At 59.8% G+C, this 18484-nt stretch overlaps 2 protein-coding genes and 1 pseudogene across 3 annotated transcripts in view; 2 read left to right on the top strand and 1 right to left on the bottom strand.

The window, feature by feature from the left end:
- CARD10 (caspase recruitment domain family member 10) overlaps positions 1–1755 on the top strand; it is a 30861-nt gene extending 29106 nt beyond the window's left edge. Inside the window, exon 21 of the mRNA XM_006166230.2 lies at positions 902–1755. Within this exon, the coding sequence (XP_006166292.1) occupies positions 902–969 (68 nt within the window). The 3' untranslated portion in view covers positions 970–1755. The remainder of the gene's footprint in view (positions 1–901) is intronic.
- LOC102499455 (proteasome subunit beta type-3 pseudogene) lies at positions 1222–3197 on the bottom strand (annotated as a pseudogene).
- A 3358-nt stretch (positions 3198–6555) lies between these two features.
- MFNG (MFNG O-fucosylpeptide 3-beta-N-acetylglucosaminyltransferase) overlaps positions 6556–18484 on the top strand; it is a 19632-nt gene continuing 7703 nt past the window's right edge. Inside the window, exons 1-6 of one of the 2 annotated variants that reach the window (XM_027767366.1) lie at positions 6874–7012; positions 8234–8456; positions 13463–13511; positions 13855–13957; positions 14300–14453; positions 17162–17247. In XM_027767366.1, the coding sequence (XP_027623167.1) occupies positions 8235–8456; positions 13463–13511; positions 13855–13957; positions 14300–14453; positions 17162–17247 (614 nt within the window). In that variant the 5' untranslated portion in view covers positions 6874–7012; position 8234. Of the gene's footprint in view, positions 7013–8233; positions 8457–13462; positions 13512–13854; positions 13958–14299; positions 14454–17161; positions 17248–18484 lie in introns of both variants that reach the window. The other variant, XM_006166229.2, reaches the window with a different exon arrangement.

Raw genomic sequence — 18484 nt, 5'->3', positions numbered from 1 at the left:
GCTAGCTTCATCCTGCAGATGGGGGGCTGAGGTCCAGGCCGCTCCGTGAGCCCAGGTCTCCTGCCTGCCCTTCCAGGCTTTCTGGCTGCCTGGGCCCCTCCGGGTGGGGAGGCAGGGCTTGCATGGGTGGGAGGGAGTCTGGGCAGAGCGCGAGGGTCAGAGTCCCTGGGCCGGGATTAAAGTGTAGCCTCTGTCCCGAGAAGAAGCACTGCCTGTTGGAACTGGGCGTGCGGGGCGTGCGGGAGCTGGTCCACAATGAGATCTACCCCATCGTCATCCACGTGGAGGTGACCGAAAAGAATGTGCGGGAAGTCAGGTGAGTGGGCGTGGGAGGGAGTCTGGGCAGAGCGCGAGGGTCAGAGTCCCTGGGCCGGGATTAAAGTGTAGCCTCTGTCCCGAGAAGAAGCACTGCCTGTTGGAACTGGGCGTGCGGGGCGTGCGGGAGCTGGTCCACAATGAGATCTACCCCATCGTCATCCACGTGGAGGTGACCGAAAAGAATGTGCGGGAAGTCAGGTGAGTGGGCGGGGCCGCGGGCAGGGCACGGCGGGCTGAGAGCTGCTGCTTCTGTGGCTGTCTCTCCCTCTCCGACTGTCTCTCCCTCTGTCTCTGCACCTCTCGTTTGCCATCTTTCTGTTTGGCCCTCTTTCTCTGCCTCTCCTCTGTCGGGGCCCTCTCCCTGTCTGTCTGTCTGGGTCTCCCTCTCTAACCGCTGCCCACTCTCCTCTCTTGCCAGGGGCCTGCTGGGTCGCCCGGGCTGGCGGGACTCGGAGCTGCTGCGGCAGTGCCGTGGCTCAGAGCAGGCGCTCTGGGGGGTCCCCTGTGCCTGGGTGCAGGTGCCGGCCCACGAATGGGGACATGCCGATGGGGTGGTGGCTGATCCGCCCCTGCGGGCGGCCCCCCCGCCTCGTGTGGGTGGAGCGTGGCAGCGGCCGGGGCTGCAGCAGCAGTAGCAGCAGCGAGGCCTGAAGGCTCCTCCTGGACTCGGAGACTCAGACACTGCCGGCCAGTGGGGACTGGGCTCTGCGGGGAGCCACCTCCCCTCGATCCCCCTTGGCCTTTGTGATGTGGGACCTGCTCGTGGCCCCGCAGAGCCTGTGGAGGCCCCCGGGCAGAGCCCCCGCCCTGGACTTGCTGCTCAGGCCTTACCATGTGCCTGTCCCCTGTGTCTCCCGTGTGTCTGTGTCCTCCCCTTGAACGCTTGTCCTGGAGTCTGCGTGCTCACACCTGTGCACAAGAGTGCACACCCACGTGCTCACAGGCCAGGCTCTGGTGCTGCCCCTCCACCCCGGCACGCGAGGGTTCCCGCGGACTGCAGCCTGTGCTGCCCGCCAGAGGGCCAGGCCTGTGCGTGTGTCCCGCCCGTGTGCTCGTGGCCTCCCTGGTCTGTCACTGGACACTCGTGTCTCCGCTCGGTCCTTGTCCTCTCCTGTGTAAGTGTCATGTCCCCCCATTGGGCACTAACACGCGTGCGTCTCGGCCGTGTGCTCGTGGCCTCCCTGGTCTGTCACTGGACACTCGTGTCTCCGCTCGGTCCTTGTCCTCTCCTGTGTAAGTGTCATGTCCCCCCATTGGGCACTAACACGCGTGCGTCTCGGCCGCGCGCTCAGGACCATGTTCTCACAGCACGTGCCCCCCCCCGCTCCTCGGAGGGCAGGGGGCCGGCTGCCCCGGCACCAGAATGTACGGCTCGTGCATTGCTCACGGGCCCTTCCACTGAGAAGCTGCACACAACATTAAACGCTGTTTGTCATAGGTGCTGTGATGTCTGCGTGTACCCCGGCCCGGGCCCCTGCACTCTGTCACTCGTCCCCACCCCCACTGGGCTGATACCAGCTTTCAGGTCCCTGACTGCCCTTGGGGAGGGTCGGGTTTCCCTCCTGACTCATCCCAGAGCCGCCTGCCATCTGTGGTGGCATCACCTTACCTGCCCCCCTGCCCTCAGTGACTGAGGAAGGCCTCTCAGATGGGCCACCCAGTGCTTGCCCGGCTTCGGCTGATCATCAAAGGCTTGTCCTTCGGAGTGACACAGGAACCAGCAGGGCCGGTGTTCAGGCATAAGGGGCCTGGTCCTGGAGTCTGGAGACCAAGAGCAAACTGTGTACTGTGGTCCCTGAGACAGCGACACCAGGGACAGGGATCCCTCCAAAGGGAACGATTCAGGCAGCCTTACTGGAGGAGGTGTCACAGACTTGAGGGCTGGGATTCTTTTTTTGCAATAGGGTGCATGTGCTTGCTGGGGAGACAGAGGGAAAGTGAGAAATTGCTGTTGGAAGGTGGGGAGGTGAGCAGGGATGGGTGGGAGTCCCAGGGTCTGACGCAGCTTCTCCACTCGCTCGCTCTATTCTCTTTGGCACCCACACACACATGCTCTGTGTGTTTTCATTCATTCATTATTTATTTTTTTAAAGGTTATTTTGTTTTATTTTTGGAGAAATTTTTGCATAGGCAAGTGTGCTTGCCAGAGAGACAGAAAGCGAAAAATCACCCCCTGGGGGATGACCACGCCACAATCCCTTCTCCTCCTTTCTCCTGCCGGGATCTTGGGCATGCACTCACACATGCCCGGCGTGAATTTAAACCGTCAGTTCCGGGACTCAAAACCACGGTTGACTACGTGGGAGTCCAGCGACATAGCCATTACGCTAACTGCTGGTCCCAAAAGGTTATTTTATTTTAAAAACAAAAACCGAACCAACAAGGGCTCTGGGAAGAGGGCTCATCTATCCCAGCCTTCAGTGTCCTGGTAGGGATTTTGTTCTTCTCAACGACATGGACGACGACACCCATACCGGACACTGTCCCGGTCTACCGCGTTCAGTGTAGCCCAGGAGTTGGTTTCTGGATCCGTGTTGAGCTCGCAGAGCGACTCGCACATTCTGTACATTCGTTTGGAGCAGGTGCCACTGACCACAAAGTTGTCAGTCACCACGGGGCGCCGATGAGGTCCAGAGAGCAAGTGTAGGGCTTAAAGGTCTCCGCGTCCCACCCAGCAGTGCCTGGCTCAGCGTAGCAGGGGCTTGGCACCGTGCTCCTGAGGGTGTAAGGCTTGACCTGCCGGCCCTCCAGCTCATACAGGGTCAGCCGGAACTTGGGCACCGGGCAACTGTCTGGACATCGGTGGCAATCCTGGCCAGGCCAATGTACGGCTGGCCACCCAACTGCCTGCAGCGATGGCCGCAGTTCTCCCCTCTCATGGCATGACGGCCCCTCTGCCGTGGGACGTAGTCGGCATGACTGCGGTTACTGGGACCCCTTGTTGCTCGCTCTGTGTTTTTCAAGCCGTCAGGTCTGGGACTTGAACCATGCAGTCGGCCATGTGGAATTTAGTGCCTTCACCACCACGCCCTGCTGGCTGATTCCTTTCTTTAAGAAGTGTTTATTGCACCTGCGTGCTTACATGCAGGCCTGTCCTTGGTCTCGAACCCTGGGCCTGGGCCCCGGGTGGGTGAACTAGGCAGAGGGCACCTGGAGCAGAAGCACAGTGGGGGAGGGGGTGGGGCCGGCTGCTGGGGAGTGGTGGAAGTCCACTGACTGGAAGTCCCAGCCTGGGGGGTGCTAGGGGTACAGACGGCCTTACGCTGTCCTGGAAGCATGCTGGGAACTATGGCTTGGCGTTGACTCAGGGCTGAGGCAGGCAGTGTCCAGGCCTGAGCAGGGCATCAGGCTGGGTAGACAGCCCAGGAGGGGGTCGGCCAGGCCACAGGTTTGGCAGCCAGTGCAAAAGGCCTCGCGTTTAAGAAAGGGAGTGAGGGGGCCCAGCAGTTAGTGTAATGGCTATGCTGCTGGACTCCCACGTAGTCGATCATGGTTTGAGTCCTGGACCCGGTGGCTTAAACTTGCACTGGGCACATGTGCGTGCGCACCCAAGATCCTGAGAGGAGAATGGAGAAGGGATTGCAGCGTGGCCATCCCAACTGGGGAGGGTGATTTCTCGCTTTCTGTTTCTCTCTCTTCATGGCGAGTGCACGTGCCCTATAGCAAAAACCTCTCCAAAAAAAAAAAAAGGAGAGCGGGCTGGGGGCCCGGAGTCTGGGAAAGTGAGAGCAATGGGGAAGCTGAGGAGGGGCTGTGGGGAGTGGCTACGACTCCATCTTTAGTTGGAAGGAGAGGAGGCAAGGGGCTGCAGTGGGACACGTGGGCGAGGGGCCTCAGAGACCCTCAGAGACCTGACCACACAAGGTGAAGGTGACGGGGGAGGAGAGGGGCTGCCTGGGCAGAGGGGAGCCAGGCTGTCCCAGGCGCTGGGGGGCCTCTCTGGGGCTGGAGTGCAGCCTGCAGAGGGCAGTGGGGCTTGGGAGAAGGCCTTGGCGCCTGACCTCCTCCGCCGGCCCCCCAGGTGATGCCCAGCAACTCAGACAACCTCTCTGGGCCCAGGGCCTGACTCCCACAGTGGCGCTGGGCGGTTGGCTCCTGCGTGGCCAGGCCAGCAGGTATGCCTGGGTGCGACGTGGCTCATGAAATCTTGGCCCTTTCCTCTTCCAAGAGGCGTGCCTTTAAGGTGCACGTCGGCCTGGCGGGGGACTTGGGGTGCCTGAGTGGGGCTGAGGCCCCCTGCCTGTGACCACCGTGGTGCTGGCCAACATCCCTGCTCTCCTGACCTGCCCCAGCTCCTCCATCCCCTGCCCTACCTCTGGCCTGGCTGAGTCCGCCCTCAGCTGTACCGTTGCTGTCCCTTTGCGCACGTGGGCCCTGCCTGAGCTGCCTCTCCTGCCTGAGCTGTCCTGTCCTGTGTCCTGGATCACACCTCCTCCATGAAGCCCACCAGAGCTGCCCAGCCCTCCTGGACCTCATGGCAGGATGGTGACTGTAGTCGCCTCTGGGTGGCTGTGGCTCCCTGGACATGGGGACTGGCTCGTGCCCGTTTGGGCCCTGGAAACTTTAGCTCCTCCTGCCGTGTCCCTGGCCTGGTGCTTGGAGACAAGCCTGGGTGATGTGCTGGAGCCCAGAGGCTCTGCTGCCTTGGACTGCCCCTTTAGGTGTCCTCTCTAAGAGGCGACGAGCTCACCCACCCTGTGATTGTCACCAACTCCTATTTTAGTCCTAGCTTTATAAATGATGACAGTAAGTCACCTAGGGTCACATGGCCAAGGAGTGGCCTGGTTGGGATTTGAACCCTGAGCCTAGCATTGTCCCTTGGTGACACCGTTCTGAGAAGCTGGGCTGTGAAGGGGCCAGGATCGGGGCTGTCCCAGAGCAGTGCCATTCAGCAGGGCTAGTTTTCCCTCCTCCTCTCCCACTGCCCTAACGTGGGATCGGGCCACGGCAGGCCCAGGTCAGCTCGCTGACCATTTGTATTGCTTGTGTTTAATTTTCACTCCTATGAGCGCCTATGAGGTGCCAGGCCCCTTTTGAGGCATTGGGGATTGGGGATTCAGATAGTAAAAAATAAGAACCCCGGCCTCTAATTCTCATGAGGAAGACAGATGATAAAGAAGTAAAATACACGGGTGCTGGGAGGCGGCAAAGAGGCCTGGGGGACAGGCCTGGGGAGAGGGGCTGCAATTAAGTAAGCTGGTCAGGGAAGGCTTCCCAGAGGAGGTGGCGTTTGTGTAAAGACCTGAAGGGCGTGAACGAGTGAGCTGTGCGGATCTCCAGGGAGAGAGCCCAGGTGGGAACAGCCAGTGCACAGGTCCTCAGGTAAGTGTGCCTGGACTGGCCAGGAGCCCAGCGGGTCTGCAGTGGAGGCAGCGAGTGAGGGCAGCCCGAGACGGAGTGAGGTAACCGCCGGTCACTGCGGGCTGCTGTCCAGCCTCTGGATTTTGTCCTGAGGGCCATGGGAGCCAGCGCAGGGTCTGAGCAGATGAGGGAGACGTGAGCAGCCGTGTGCAAAACAAGATGGGGGTGGTGGCGGGGAAAGTCCTGCTGTCCACTGGCCTCACTGCAGAGCTGCCCAGTGAGCCCGGCATGGCGTGGCACAGCTGGGCAGGCACCGCAAGGCCTCGGCGGGCCAGGCAGGGAGAGACCTGGGTTCCACCGGCTCTGTGGCAGTTGCCAAAGCCCTTCGGGTATAAACTGGGAGTGCGAATCTTGGTGCTGCTGAAAGGACCCTACACACTGCAGTGGGAGCCCCAGAGGTTTGGAGGGGCATTAAGGAAGGCTTCCTGGAGAAGGAAGCCCTTGTACTGAGCCTTAAAGTCCAAAAAGAATGCAATCTGGTGGAGAAAGCTGGGTGAGGGTGGTGTGAGACGGAGACGTCTCAGGAGAATGTGAGAGGTGGGAAAAGAGGGGCTTTAGTTTGCCTCCACCCCCGCTGCAGCAGCGGGCGGGGCTGGCCGCGCCTCCCTTCCAGCCACCTCTGGGGCTCCCTCCGTCTGGCCCCGCCCCTCGCCTTAAAGTCCAAAAAGAATGCAATCTGGTGGAGAAAGCTGGGTGAGGGTGGTGTGAGACGGAGACGTCTCAGGAGAATGTGAGAGGTGGGAAAAGAGGGGCTTTAGTTTGCCTCCACCCCCGCTGCAGCAGCGGGCGGGGCTGGCCGCGCCTCCCTTCCAGCCACCTCTGGGGCTCCCTCCGTCTGGCCCCGCCCCTCGGGCCGAGGCGGGGGCGGGGCCGGGGCGGGCAGCCGCCCCGGAGCCGGCGGCGGGAGGACCGGAGGGTGGAGGGCTGCCGCTGCCATGGCTCAGCCTGGGGACCCAGAGCCCCAGCTCCCACCTCTTCCGTCCCTGCCTGTCCCCGATGCCAGCCAGACTTCTGCCTGTGTCGGGGCCCCTGTCTGACCAGCCTGCCCTCCCCGTCAGGCTGGGATTTGGGGGCTGAGCTGTCTGGGGTCCCGGGGCCAATGCAGTGCCGGCTCCTCCGCGTCCTGGCTGGAGCCTTCCTCACCCTCCTGTGCACCGGACTCCTGTCCCTACGGTACCACACGAGCCTGTCCCGCCAGGGGTTACAGGTGACCCCTGATCCTCCTGAGCTGCGGCTGCAGGACGTCTTCATCGCAGTCAAGACAACCCGGGCCTTCCACCGCTCGCGCCTGGAGCTGCTGCTGGACACATGGGTTTCCAGGACCAGGGACCAGGTGACCAGTGGGTGATGTTAGGCCCTGGGCGTGGGCCGGCCCAGGGGCTCAGGAAGGCCTTTTTCTTGGGTTGGGGCTCCTGGCTGCTGCAGGGAGGAGCTGCCTCCTGCCCAGTCTGAGCTCCCCGCTCTTCTCCTCTGGGCGGCAGGGGCTGCCAGGCGTCTGTGCCCCTCATGCCTCTCATGCCTGAGTCCAGGAGTCCTCAGGCCCACCAGGCCGTCTGGTTTTTTGCCCCAGGCACCCAGGTTCCTCCTGGCCATCCCTCTATACCGTCCTGCCCACCCTGGCCTGGCATTGGCAGCAATGGGGTGCTGGGCCCCCGGATCGGCCCTTAGGCATGTCCTTTGCCCTGGCTCCGTGGGCTGAGCAGCAGAGGAGGTAGAAGGTCTAGGTGGGGCCTGCTTGGGAGGCAGGGAGGTGCTTTCAGGCTTCCTGACAACTCTGTGCCCGGAAGCTGGGCAGCTAGAAGCCGGAGAGCCAGGAGCCAGGGAAGCCAGGAGAGCAGGAGAACAGGGGACCTGGGGAGCCAGGTGCTGGGGGGCAGGCCTTTCACTGCCCTCCTGTGTTGGCTTCCTGTGGGGCTGCTTCTCAGGGAGGGGTGCGGAGGAGGGGTGTGAGACTGAGCTGAGGCCGTGGTGGGCAGGGCGTGGGGAGGCCTGAGTGTGTGCTGGTGTGTGTGTACCGTGCCCACAGTCACGGAGCTGAAGGTGAGTATTGGACGTCCTGCAACGGGTGTGTGGCTCCTGCCTTTCCCAGGGCAGCTCTGACCATTGGTGTCCCCTTCCTTCTTGAGCAAAGTTTGTGATTTGGGAGCTTGGGGACAGTCTCCAGGAGGGGCCGAGGGGGATGCGTACACACAGCCCCCCCCCCAGCTCCAGCCCCACACTGGCAGCTGACTCAGGGGAGAAAGTGAAAGAGCCTCTGGGGGTGTTAAGGGGCTCCCCCCGTGAGGTCACAGACAGGAGTAGGTAGTACTGGGGAGAGGCCAGGACCTCCTGGGGGTGCACCCACCCTGATCTCCTGGCACTTCGGCTCCCAGCAGCCCAGCTCTTCCCTGGGGCCCCATGCAGCTTCTCATCTCAGGGAGATTCTGGTCCCGCCCTCGGAAGCCACAGGGGCAGGCCCTCCCTGCAGACCTTCCTGTTTGTGGCGCTGTGTCTGAGTGTGCCCGGGAGCGCGGCCTCAAGCGGGCCGGGGCCCTTCCTGTTTTGTCTTGATCAGCATGGTGGTGCCCTTGCCTGATGAGGAGACTGAGACCAGAGAGCAGGAAGCTGTGGCCAGCCTAACTCAGAAGGCCCGAAGGGGATCAGCCCCCTCCTCCTGCCTGGCTGTCTTCCTTCTCTCTTCAACCCTCAGAGGGAGCACAGAGCGTCGGGCCACCGGGCTGCAGGAGAGGGTCCCTGGACCTCCAGTCTGGGTGACTGGGCCTGGCAGTACCAGGCTGGTAAGAGAGGCAAGGAGAGACCTCCTGTGGGTCCCGCACTCCGTTCCTGGATGCCAGGCAGCTGGGCTCAGAGGGCACATGCTGGCTGCTCGGCACCCCAGGGTTGGCATTGGTCACACCACTCCGTTTAACCCTCCCACAGCCCCGTGCTGGGTATTCCATCCCAGCACAGGTGTACAGAGATCTCACTTGCCTGGACCCCAGAGATCTGGTCCCTCAAGCTGAAAGAAGAAAGGATGCTTGGAAGGAGGATGAGATGGGGGGACGAGGAGGCCCCCTCTTGCCATCCCACTGCCTCTCAGCCTTTGGCTCGTTTACCCTGTGACTATGGCCAAAGCCCTTCCCTTTCAGCCCTCGGTCCCCATCTGCACAGGACAAGTGTCTGGATCGGGTCTGAGCTGGTTAACTGCAGCACTGGGCGCCCGCCCCGCTGGTTAAGGGCGGTCGGTGGCAGGTGGGCCTTTGTGGGAGCAGGCTGGGCTCGTGTGTTGGCCTTTGTCCCAGCCAGAGCGGGTGGGCTGGGGGAGGCAGGCGTGTTTTGTGCGAGGGGAGCCTTTCTCTGCCCTTGTGTGCAGACGGGAGGGGGAGCGGTGGCAGCGGCCCCACATCTCTCCTCCCCTGCAGCAGATGGTCCCCAGCCACCCCCTCTCCGGCCCCAGCAGGCTGCCTGCCCCTTTGTTTTTAGAAGCCTCTGAAGTTTTAACCATTGTCAGGGTCCCCTCCTTAAACAAATCCAGTGCGGCCCTAAGCCCTGGGCCGAGGAAACTGGCCAGCACTCTGCAGCAGCCTCAGGGTTCCAGGATTTGAAACCACCAGCCTCCTGTGCCCTGTCCTGCCTCCCCTACCACAGTCAGGGACTCACCTGGACTCACCCTCTCCCCCTCACTCCGCCCAAATTATTCACTTACTAGTTCTTTTTTATTTCTTTTTTGAAGCTTCTTGTGGCCAGCAGGTGGTGTGGTGGTTAAGGCGTTGGACTCCCACATGACCAACTGCAATTTGTGTCCCAGGCCTGGTGGCTTGAAAATCACACCGGGCACATGTGTGTGTGTGCCCAAAATCCAGAGAGGAGAATGGAGAAGGGATTGCGGCACGGGCATCCCTCCTTGGGGGCGATTTCTCTCTCTCAGGCACACACGTGCCCTATAGCAAACAAAACAAAACAAGACAAAACAAAACAAAAAGTTTCTTCATTTGTTTCTTCCATGAGCAAGAGATACAGAGACCGACAGCCCGCACCCTCAGCAGGGTTTGAAGCTGCGTCCCACTCCCAGCCTCCACCAGCCCCCAGCATGGGCACACACGTGTGGAGGTCTCTGATGTAAACGTGAACCTTCCCACGGGGGAGCCGTGCCGAGTGTCACAGTTCACCACTGCCCGGCTGTCCCGCCCTGGGCTTACCAGCTCATCTACAAACACCCCAGCTCACCCCCCAGCTCATCTGACTCGTGCTCCAAACTCGAGTTCCACTGTCTGGTTTGGTGGCAAAAGGGTGAGAGGGGCCTGGTTTATTTCCAGCCTCTCCGGGACTGGCTTGAAAACAGGCCGGGGTGGGGGTCGGGGGGCAGAACAGGCTCCTGCAGCAAAATGAGAGGGGCCCGTGGTGTTGGGCCCAGGGGCTCCCTGGAGGCTCTAGGGAGGAGGCCAAATCCCAAGCCTTGGAAGTTGGAGGATGGACTGGGCTAACAGTCTGGGTGTGGGGAGGCATGGGTGACCCACGTCCCAGGCCCCATAGCTGGAAAGCCGATGGGAGAGAGGGACAGGCCGCTGTGTACAGGGGCTCAGTCTCTATCTTTGGTGCTCCCCACCCCCAGAAGCCACAGCTGTAGGGGATCTGAGAGCTTGGCGCTCAGGGCAGAGGGGAAACGTGACCGTGCCCAGCCTCCTGGTGGTGTTCATTCTTTTTTGCTTTTTTTAAAAGAGAGATTTTTACTATGAGGCGTGCATTCACCAGAGAGACAGAGGCAGAGAGACAGAAAGCGTGAAATCACCCCCTGTGGGGGATGGCCACATTGCAATCCCTTCTCCATTCTCCTCTTGGGGTCTTGGACACGCACGCACATGCACCCTGCATGTTTTATTTATTCATTCATTTATTTTAATTTAACCAGAGAGAGACACAGAAAGAGAGAGAGAAAAAAAAAGTGAGAAAGCAAGCCACCAGATTCAGGACTCGAACCCTGGTCGGCCATGTGGGAGTGTCCAGTGCCTTCACCACCATGCCACCTGCTGGTCCCCTTACATTTTTTTCTTTTAATTTTCTTTCTTTACTATTATTTTTTATTTGACCAGAGAGATACTGAGAGAGAGAGAGAGAAAGTGAGAAAGCAAGTCGCTAGGTCTGGGACTCAAACTGCAGTTGGCCAGGTGAGAGTCCAGTGCCTTAACCACCATGCCACCTGCCAACCCCACCCAGCATGTTTTCAACTGCCAGGTCTGGGACTTGAACCACAGTCGACTATGTGGGAGTCCAGTGACGTTACCATGACACCATCCGCTGTCCCTCCTAAAGGCGTTCAAGGCACAGGCTGGGTGAAATCCCTGGGTGAGGGAGAGGCAGGGGGAAGAGGCCCAGGGCTCGGGCTTGGGCTGCTGACGTCTCCCCACAGAAGTTCAGGGACTCCAGCATTAGCTAAATCTGATAGCGGATGACCGACTCCAGGGAGAGGGGCTGAGAAGGTGGGTGCCCCAGGCCTTCCCAAGGAGAGCCGGGTGCTGGGACAAGGAGGAAATGAGACCAGGCCTGTGCCCTGCAGATGTCTGAGGAGAGACCAGAGATGTGTCTGTAAAGAAAGGCTGCTGTTACCAGAGGAGGAACTGGGAGGAGGCTGAAGGTCACAGAGAGGGGCCCTAAAGTAGCTGGAGGGGCCTGGGGAGGCTTCCTGGAGGAGGTACTGTCTGAGTTGGGCATTAGAGGGTAGGAAGAGGTCACAGCTTCTGCAAAGGCTCAGAGGCATGTGTGTGTGCGTGTCTGCTTGCACATGTATATGGCATATTTGGGGAACTGAAAGAAATTCAGCTAAGAGTCCCCAGGGTGGGACAGAGAGTAATGAGATTAGGCTGCAGCAGGCCGCACGGCCAGCTGGCCCCTCTCTGAGCACACTGGAGGCTGGCTTCTTTCTCGAGGGGAATAGGGAGCCACAGGTGCTGGTGGAGGAAGTGGTGGGTGGGGTGTGATCTAAGTCTGACAGGGAAACAGGTCTGAGGGAGGGAGGGAGTCTGCAGTAATCCACTGAACCCCGACTCAGAAGCAGGCCTGGGACCGGCGCCTTGGGAGGCAGGCCTGGTTCCCTCCTGCCCTTTCCAAGCCTGACTCTGGCCTCCTGGCCTCCCATGCCTCAGTTTCCCCTGAGATACAAGAAGCTGGGCCTTGCTGTGAACTCTTCCTTGTTTTATTTTTATTTATTTATTTATTTATATAGCAAAAATCCCTCTAGAAAAAAGAATAAAATAACAAGGACATGGGGCTGGAAGGTAATGTGGTGGTCGAGGTCTGGACTGCCACACGGCCAACCACGGTTCGAGTCCCAGACCTGCTGGCTTGTTTTCTCACTTTCCCTCTCTTTCTCTGTCTCTCTCTCTCTGGTCAAATTAAAAAATAATAATGATGCTAATAAATTAAATTAAATAATTTATTTTTAGAGAGATTTTTGCTATAGGGCATGTGCACTTGCCAGAGAGACAGAGACAGAACGTGAGAAATCATCCCCCCAGGGGGATGGCCATGCCACAATCCTTTCCTCTCCATTCTCCTCTTGGGATTTTGGGCACATGTGCCCACATGCCCAGTGTGAGTTTTAAGCTGCCGGGTCTGAGACTCGAACCACTGTCGGCAACGTAGGAGTCCAGCGATGTAACTGCTACGCCCTCTGCTGGTCCCCACCCTTGTTATTTTATACACAATCTCATTTTACTCTCACTCGCCCCATTTTCCAGTTGAGTAAACTGAGGCTCGAGGCAGCGGTTGTTCTGCTCTGAAGGGCTGATTCCTAGAAAGGAGGGCAAGGCTTGTGGCTTAGCAGAGAGGGGCATTGCAGCGGAGGCCCTGCGCCTGGAGGATGGGCTTAGGCCGCGGGCGTGGTCCCAGCAGGGGGCGAGGGCTCCAGGGCCTTCACACGGGGGACCTCTCTCCTTGTCTTCACTTGGCAGGAGTCTACAGCGGTTTCAGGCCCAGGAGGCAGCCCAGGTTGGGGAGACCCTGGGCCCCCAAGTGCTCAGTGGAGAGGAGGATCTGTTTGAGGACTGGGCGTGGAAGGGGTGAGGCCATCCTTGGGACCCGAGGGCTGGGCGTGGAAGGGGTGAGGCCATCCTTGGGACCTGAGGAAGGCATGGGTCCGCTGGTCACGCGTCTCCTCTTGCCGCCGCTGCAGGGCTGGTTTCTGCCTCTCAGTTTGCGTTCAGTTTGCTTCCAGGTTGAACGGCACCTTGGCCCCGGGGGTGGTGAGCAGAGGCCCTAGACTGATGGGCTGTCTTCCCAGCTCAGTCCTCGTCAGCCATGGCCCAACATCCGCCTCGGTTTTGCCATCTGTGAAGGGGGCAGGCCACAGCACCTGCCTCGTGAGCATGAGAGAGGGTCTTTGGGGACCCCAGGTGTGCAAATGCTCTTGGCGGGCGGGTGTCCAGGCTGCGACAAAAGTGTGGAGGCGCTGCAGGGCCTCCTCGTGTGGCCACAAAGGCGCGACCGTCTCCCTAGCTGATGCCGTCCCAGGGGTGGCGTGGGTCCTTTCGGCGTCGTCTCCTGGCAGAGGGTTTAGGTTGTATGTGGTTGTAGTTGGGGCGTGCATCCGTGTGCGCCCTGGGGCTGCTCTGTGAAGGGGCGGCATCTGCGAGACCTGTGCCCACCTCAGTTGTGAGTCTGTAAGAGCTGGGTGTCTGTCGTATGTCCTGCGGGGTGCGTGCCCGTCATCGGAGGAGCACAGAGGCTGCTGTGTGTGTAAGCACCCGGGCGCGGCCATGGGGTCCACCCCTGTCAGACCTGAGTCCTGACCGCCCCTTCTCTTCCCCAGACGTTCGTCTTCACTGACAGCCCAGACCACAGCCTCTGGGAGAGACTGGGTAAGTCTGCCTGCTGGGGACGGGCCACGCTGTTGCCAGGGAAAACTGGGGAGGGGTGCGGCTGTGTCCTGGCCAGAGCGTTCCTGGGAAGCAGAGCTGCCCACCCTTGGCACGTGGGGATACCCCTTTGCCTGGGAGCAGAGCAGGCTTCTTTGGAAACAGGTGTGCCGACGGGGACCGTGCCTGGAAATCCTGGTGGCTGAGTCGCAGCCCAGCCGAGGCCCCTCGCTCCGTGGTCTCAGGCAGGCCACCCTCCCTGGGCTTTGTGTGGCCAGGGGAGTGGGACCCCTGCAGCCCACTGTGCCCCGCCTGGCTGTGCTTCCTCACGCTCCTGCTTCTCCAGGGTCTCACCTTGTGGTCACCAACTGCTCCACAGAGCACAGCCACCCAGCCTTGTCCTGCAAGATGGCTGCTGAGTTTGACACCTTCTTGGCCAGCGGGCTTCGGTGAGTGTTCTTGGTCCCTGGCCACCTCCTGAATTAAGTCTTGTGTCCAGACTGAAGTGTCCTGGCCAGGGAATCTAACCAGCTGGAGCCCCAGGATCCCTGGGGGCCAACTCCACCCCCGCCCACCTAGCTGTGTGTAGTGCTGGGCAGATTACCCCCCGCTCCGTGGCCTTGGGCAAGTGTCCCACCCTGTCAGAGTCTGGGTCCTCACTACCTTTCTCACAAGGTGCTGCCTGGCACAGAACAGGTGCCTGAGCTGTGCCGCCCACCGCACCCTGCACCTTGCCCGGCTGTGGGTGCAGGGCGCCCAGGCTGGCTCCATGCTGTCGTCCCACCCTGCAGCTGGTTCTGCCACGTGGATGACGACAACTACGTGAACCCTGGCGCGCTGCTGCAGCTGCTGAGCGCCTTCCCGCGGGCCCAGGACGTCTACGTGGGCAGGCCCAGCTTGAACCGGCCCATCCACGCCTCCGAGCCGCAGCCCCGCAACCGCACGGTCAGTGCCTCCCCGGTCCTCCTCACCCACGGGCCAGGCAGGTGGGGGCATCCCTGGAGAGGGTGTGTGCTGCAAACGGTGGGCAGGCTCAGTGGGTCTGGGCAGCGTCTTCGCTTCCTTGAGCTGCAGGCTCCCCTCTGTGAAATGGGGGATTGAGATAATGTGGACAAGGCACCCGGACGGGCACCCAGGGAGGCCTCAGTCACCCAGGAGCAGGGGTGCTCCTGGTCACCCAGTGGGCATGCAGGTGCTCTGAGGCTCCTGGCACGGTGGCAGTGTTCCCAGCCGCCTGGCATCGCCACACGGTGGCACAGGGTGTTGCTGAAATGTGGGATGTGGGGCACTGCTGGGCTCGTCACCCATGGCTGCTGCTCCGAGCCCCAGAACACTCCCTGCCCTCGGGCACCCCCTCTCCCCAGACTGCTCACTAAGCAGCAGCTACAGCCTTGACACAGGGAGCCTTAGGACCAGCTTCAACTTCGGGGCTGGACGATGCTGATCAGGGCTGCCTGATCCAGACGCAGTGAACTAACCTCAGGACACCAGCCAAGTCCGACCTGCAGAAAAGCAAGAATTTTTAGTATAAGCATGTCCCAAGTTGCATGGTCCCCCGTCCCTAGGACCCACCGGCTTCAGGTGTAGGGGTGACCCAGGCCCTCGAGTCCCTCAGCCCAGGGCAAAGGCAGGCAAGGAGTCCCCTCCTGGGTGTCGGTGCTTGCTGCTTGGGGAGTTCGCTATCCTCCCTGGTCGCAGTCTGCTTCATTAGGGAAATCTGGAGCCCCAAACGCAAAGCCTTAATTAGCAGCAGTTAATCAACCTCTGAGCCCTAATTAAGTCCTCCTGGGCCCTGGGGTGTGTGTGAGGTCCAGGTGAGCCAGGTCAGCCCCTGGCCACTTCCCCTGCTGGGCAGTTGCCACCCTAGAACCTCCCTGCATCCCTCCAGCCGCCCCCTGGCTTTGTGCCCTGGAGTGGAGTGGCCCGGCCATTCCAGCAAGATTAGCAGTCAGTGTCGACTCAGCTCAGCCGTCATCGTGCCATGGCAGGCCCACCAGGCCTGTCCTCCACAACATGCACGGATCCCCTCCTGTGCACACACCTCCAAAGTGGGGTCCCAGGGCCCTGGAGTATGGCAGAACCCAAAGTGTCCAGGCTTGCTCAGACCCTGAGTCACCCAGAGTGGGGCAGCAAAGGGGACTAGAGCTTTGGGACCTTAGGCAGGTGGCCTTGGTCACCTGGTCTGCACGGCCCCTAGAGCAGGGCTTGGTGCTGTCAGGCTCAGGGCTAGGCACTTCGCTATGGCTGCTGTCTCTGCGGGAGTGACAGCCCGCAGTCGGGTTGGCCCGTTGGACAAGCATTTACGGGGCACTGGCTATATGTCAGGCCATCAGGAGCCCCTCACTCTGGCTGTGAGCCCCTGGCTGCTCTAGAAGGGGACAACCTCTCTGGGAAGTCGCTGCTCACAGACAACGGCGGCTTTCAGCTGGAGCAGCTCTGTGCTCACAGGGACAGATCTGAGGCTCAGCGAGGAAGGGACGTGCAGAGGAGGAGGCTGCAGAGACCTTGCAGTCAGGCTGCCTAACTCTCCCTGTGGCTTCATGGACGGTAACTCAGTCCAGGGCAGCATGCGTCAATTAGACACCCACTGTGGACCCGGAAGGAAGGAACCCTAGGGAATCTTTAGACTAAGAGACAGTACAGCCGACGGGGCGGTTTCCCAGGAGCCTTAGAGAAATTCGTGGGTGAGTTCACAGGTCCTTACAGACCGGGGCTAGTCTTTGGGCCGTGGAGATGTTGGGTGGGGGCAGAAGGTGTCTCAGACCCAGAAAGGATGTTCTGGATTCCTGCCACCGAGCCACCCAGGGCTTCTCCAGCCTCAGGGGCCACAGGCCTGTCTGCCCTCTTTACTTCACGAGAGGCCTCATCCTCTCCTTTGGCAGAAGAGCTCATGTGGTTCAGGAGGCCAGTGTAGACGGTAGGGCCATCGCTCCCTAGCCTGTGACCCCACAGAGAGCATCTCTTTCTCGTGGTCAGCACAGAGTGCTCAGGGAAGGACTCTGATTGGTCGACCTAAGTCATGTGCCTGTTGCTGAGCTCAGCACTGGGTCAAGCGGTATGGCCAGAGGCACTGCCCACCTCTAACCTTGGGAGCAGGCGCTGAGTTTGACAGCCCGTCCCCATCCCGCCGGAGTAAGGCAGAGACATTTCTCTGGGGGGAGGGGGAGGTGGTTCTGGGTGGATAAGTAACCCATGTCTTGTTTTGGGTGTGTGCTCTCTGGAGATAGAGACAGTGAGAAATAACCCACCGCCTGGCAAAAGGCCACGCTACAATCCCTTCTTCATTTTCCTCTCAGGCTCTTGGGCACGCATGCACACATACCGGGTGTGATTTTCAAGCCATGGGTCCGAGACTTGAACTGTGGTTAGTTATGTGCGAGTCCAACACTTTAACCACCTGGCACCAGCACATGTGTACTTTAACCAGAGCCGTGCTGGATCTGGGTCTGGTTAGCTCCTAGTTAGCTGGGCGCCTCTGAGCCTCGGTTTTCCTATCTGTAAAATGGGCATAATAATGCAGGCTGTATCTAGACTTGCCGGACTCCAGTGAGGTGTGAAATAAAGTGTCGGAGCCCTGCTGCTTGGGGCGAAGTTGACCTGGCTGTGCCCCCGCCCCGGCTCACCCGGCTCTCCCTGGCTCTCCTCCCCACCAGAGGCTGGTACAATTCTGGTTTGCGACCGGGGGCGCCGGCTTCTGCATCAACCGCAAACTAGCTTTGAAGATGGCCCCATGGGCCAGGTAAGCGGAGACCCAGGGTGGCAGCAGGCGGGGAGGGGCCCTTTAGCATCAGAGTGGCACGGTTGGTGGTGAGTAAGCTGCCTCACCCTGCCCTCAGCGACTGCACAACCAAGTCCACCCTGCCTCACTCAGGCAGCTTGTATAACCGCTGGGAGCCTCGGTTTCCCCTCTGTAAGTAGACCTGGTAATACAGTTGCCAATGTGTTGTCAGGGTTAAATGAGAAACTGTCTGGGCTGGCACCTGATAGGGCCCACGTCTGGTCTTTTCGTAGCCATCCTCTGACTGGCCAGTGCTCCAGGGGAGCTGAAGGCCAAGTGTAGGGGTATTTACTTAGAGGAAGGAGAAGGGCTTCTGGCTGGAGACAGCAGGGAAAGCTTCCTGGAAGAGGTGGCATTTGAGCTGGGGCAACTGTAGAGAGCCCCAGACGAGGGGGATACGAGGGGCAGTGGAAGCCCCAGTACCTATACCTAGAAGTGGCCGAGGTCTGGCCTCGAGGTCTTCTTGGGCAGCTCTTGCTGTTATTAACAGAGCCTCAGTGGCCACTGCCAGGTCCTGAGGGTTGACTGAGCCAGGTGTGTGCTTCTCAAAGAGGGTCCCGACCCCAGGAGGGAAGGTGGTGTGATCCTGGTTTCCACAGCTGGGGAATCAGGCCCTGAGAAGTTAAGCAAGTCCCAGATCACCCATGTTCAAGGCTCCCAGCTGCTGGGCTGTGCGCTTGGTCACAACAGCCTGCCCTTCCTTGTCGTAAACGGGAGAGTCCCTATTTTAGTGTTTTATTTATTTACTTATTTAGTATGAACAACTGAATACCTCAGATTAGGTCATTTATATTATATATATAATATAAACCTATATATGATTATAATATTATTATATTAGTAATAAGCAAATAGAGGTCTATTTAGTTCACGGTTTTGGCAGTGCAAGGTCAAGAGGCAACATCTGGTGGGGGTCTCACCGCTGGAGGGGCTCCCTGCAGAGCCCCGAGGTGGCACAGGCGTCACTTGGTGAGAGAGCAGAGCATGTGTCTCTGTGGTCCCCTCCCTCCTGGAGACCCACCCCAACTCAGCATGGTGGCCCAGCTGGTGCCCAGTCACTCCCCAATGGCCCTGCCCTTTTTATTTTATTTTACTTTATTTTATTTTATTTTATTTTATTTTATTTTATTTTATTTTATTTTATTTTATTTTATTTGTTTTGCCAGAGGGAAAGTGAGAAAACTCGAGCAGAGACAGT

Source organism: Tupaia chinensis, unplaced genomic scaffold, assembly GCF_000334495.1.
Source record: "Tupaia chinensis unplaced genomic scaffold, TupChi_1.0 Scaffold144197_1, whole genome shotgun sequence".
Taxonomy (NCBI): Eukaryota; Metazoa; Chordata; class Mammalia; order Scandentia; family Tupaiidae; genus Tupaia; species Tupaia belangeri.
This window is presented reverse-complemented; position numbering and strand designations above follow the sequence as displayed.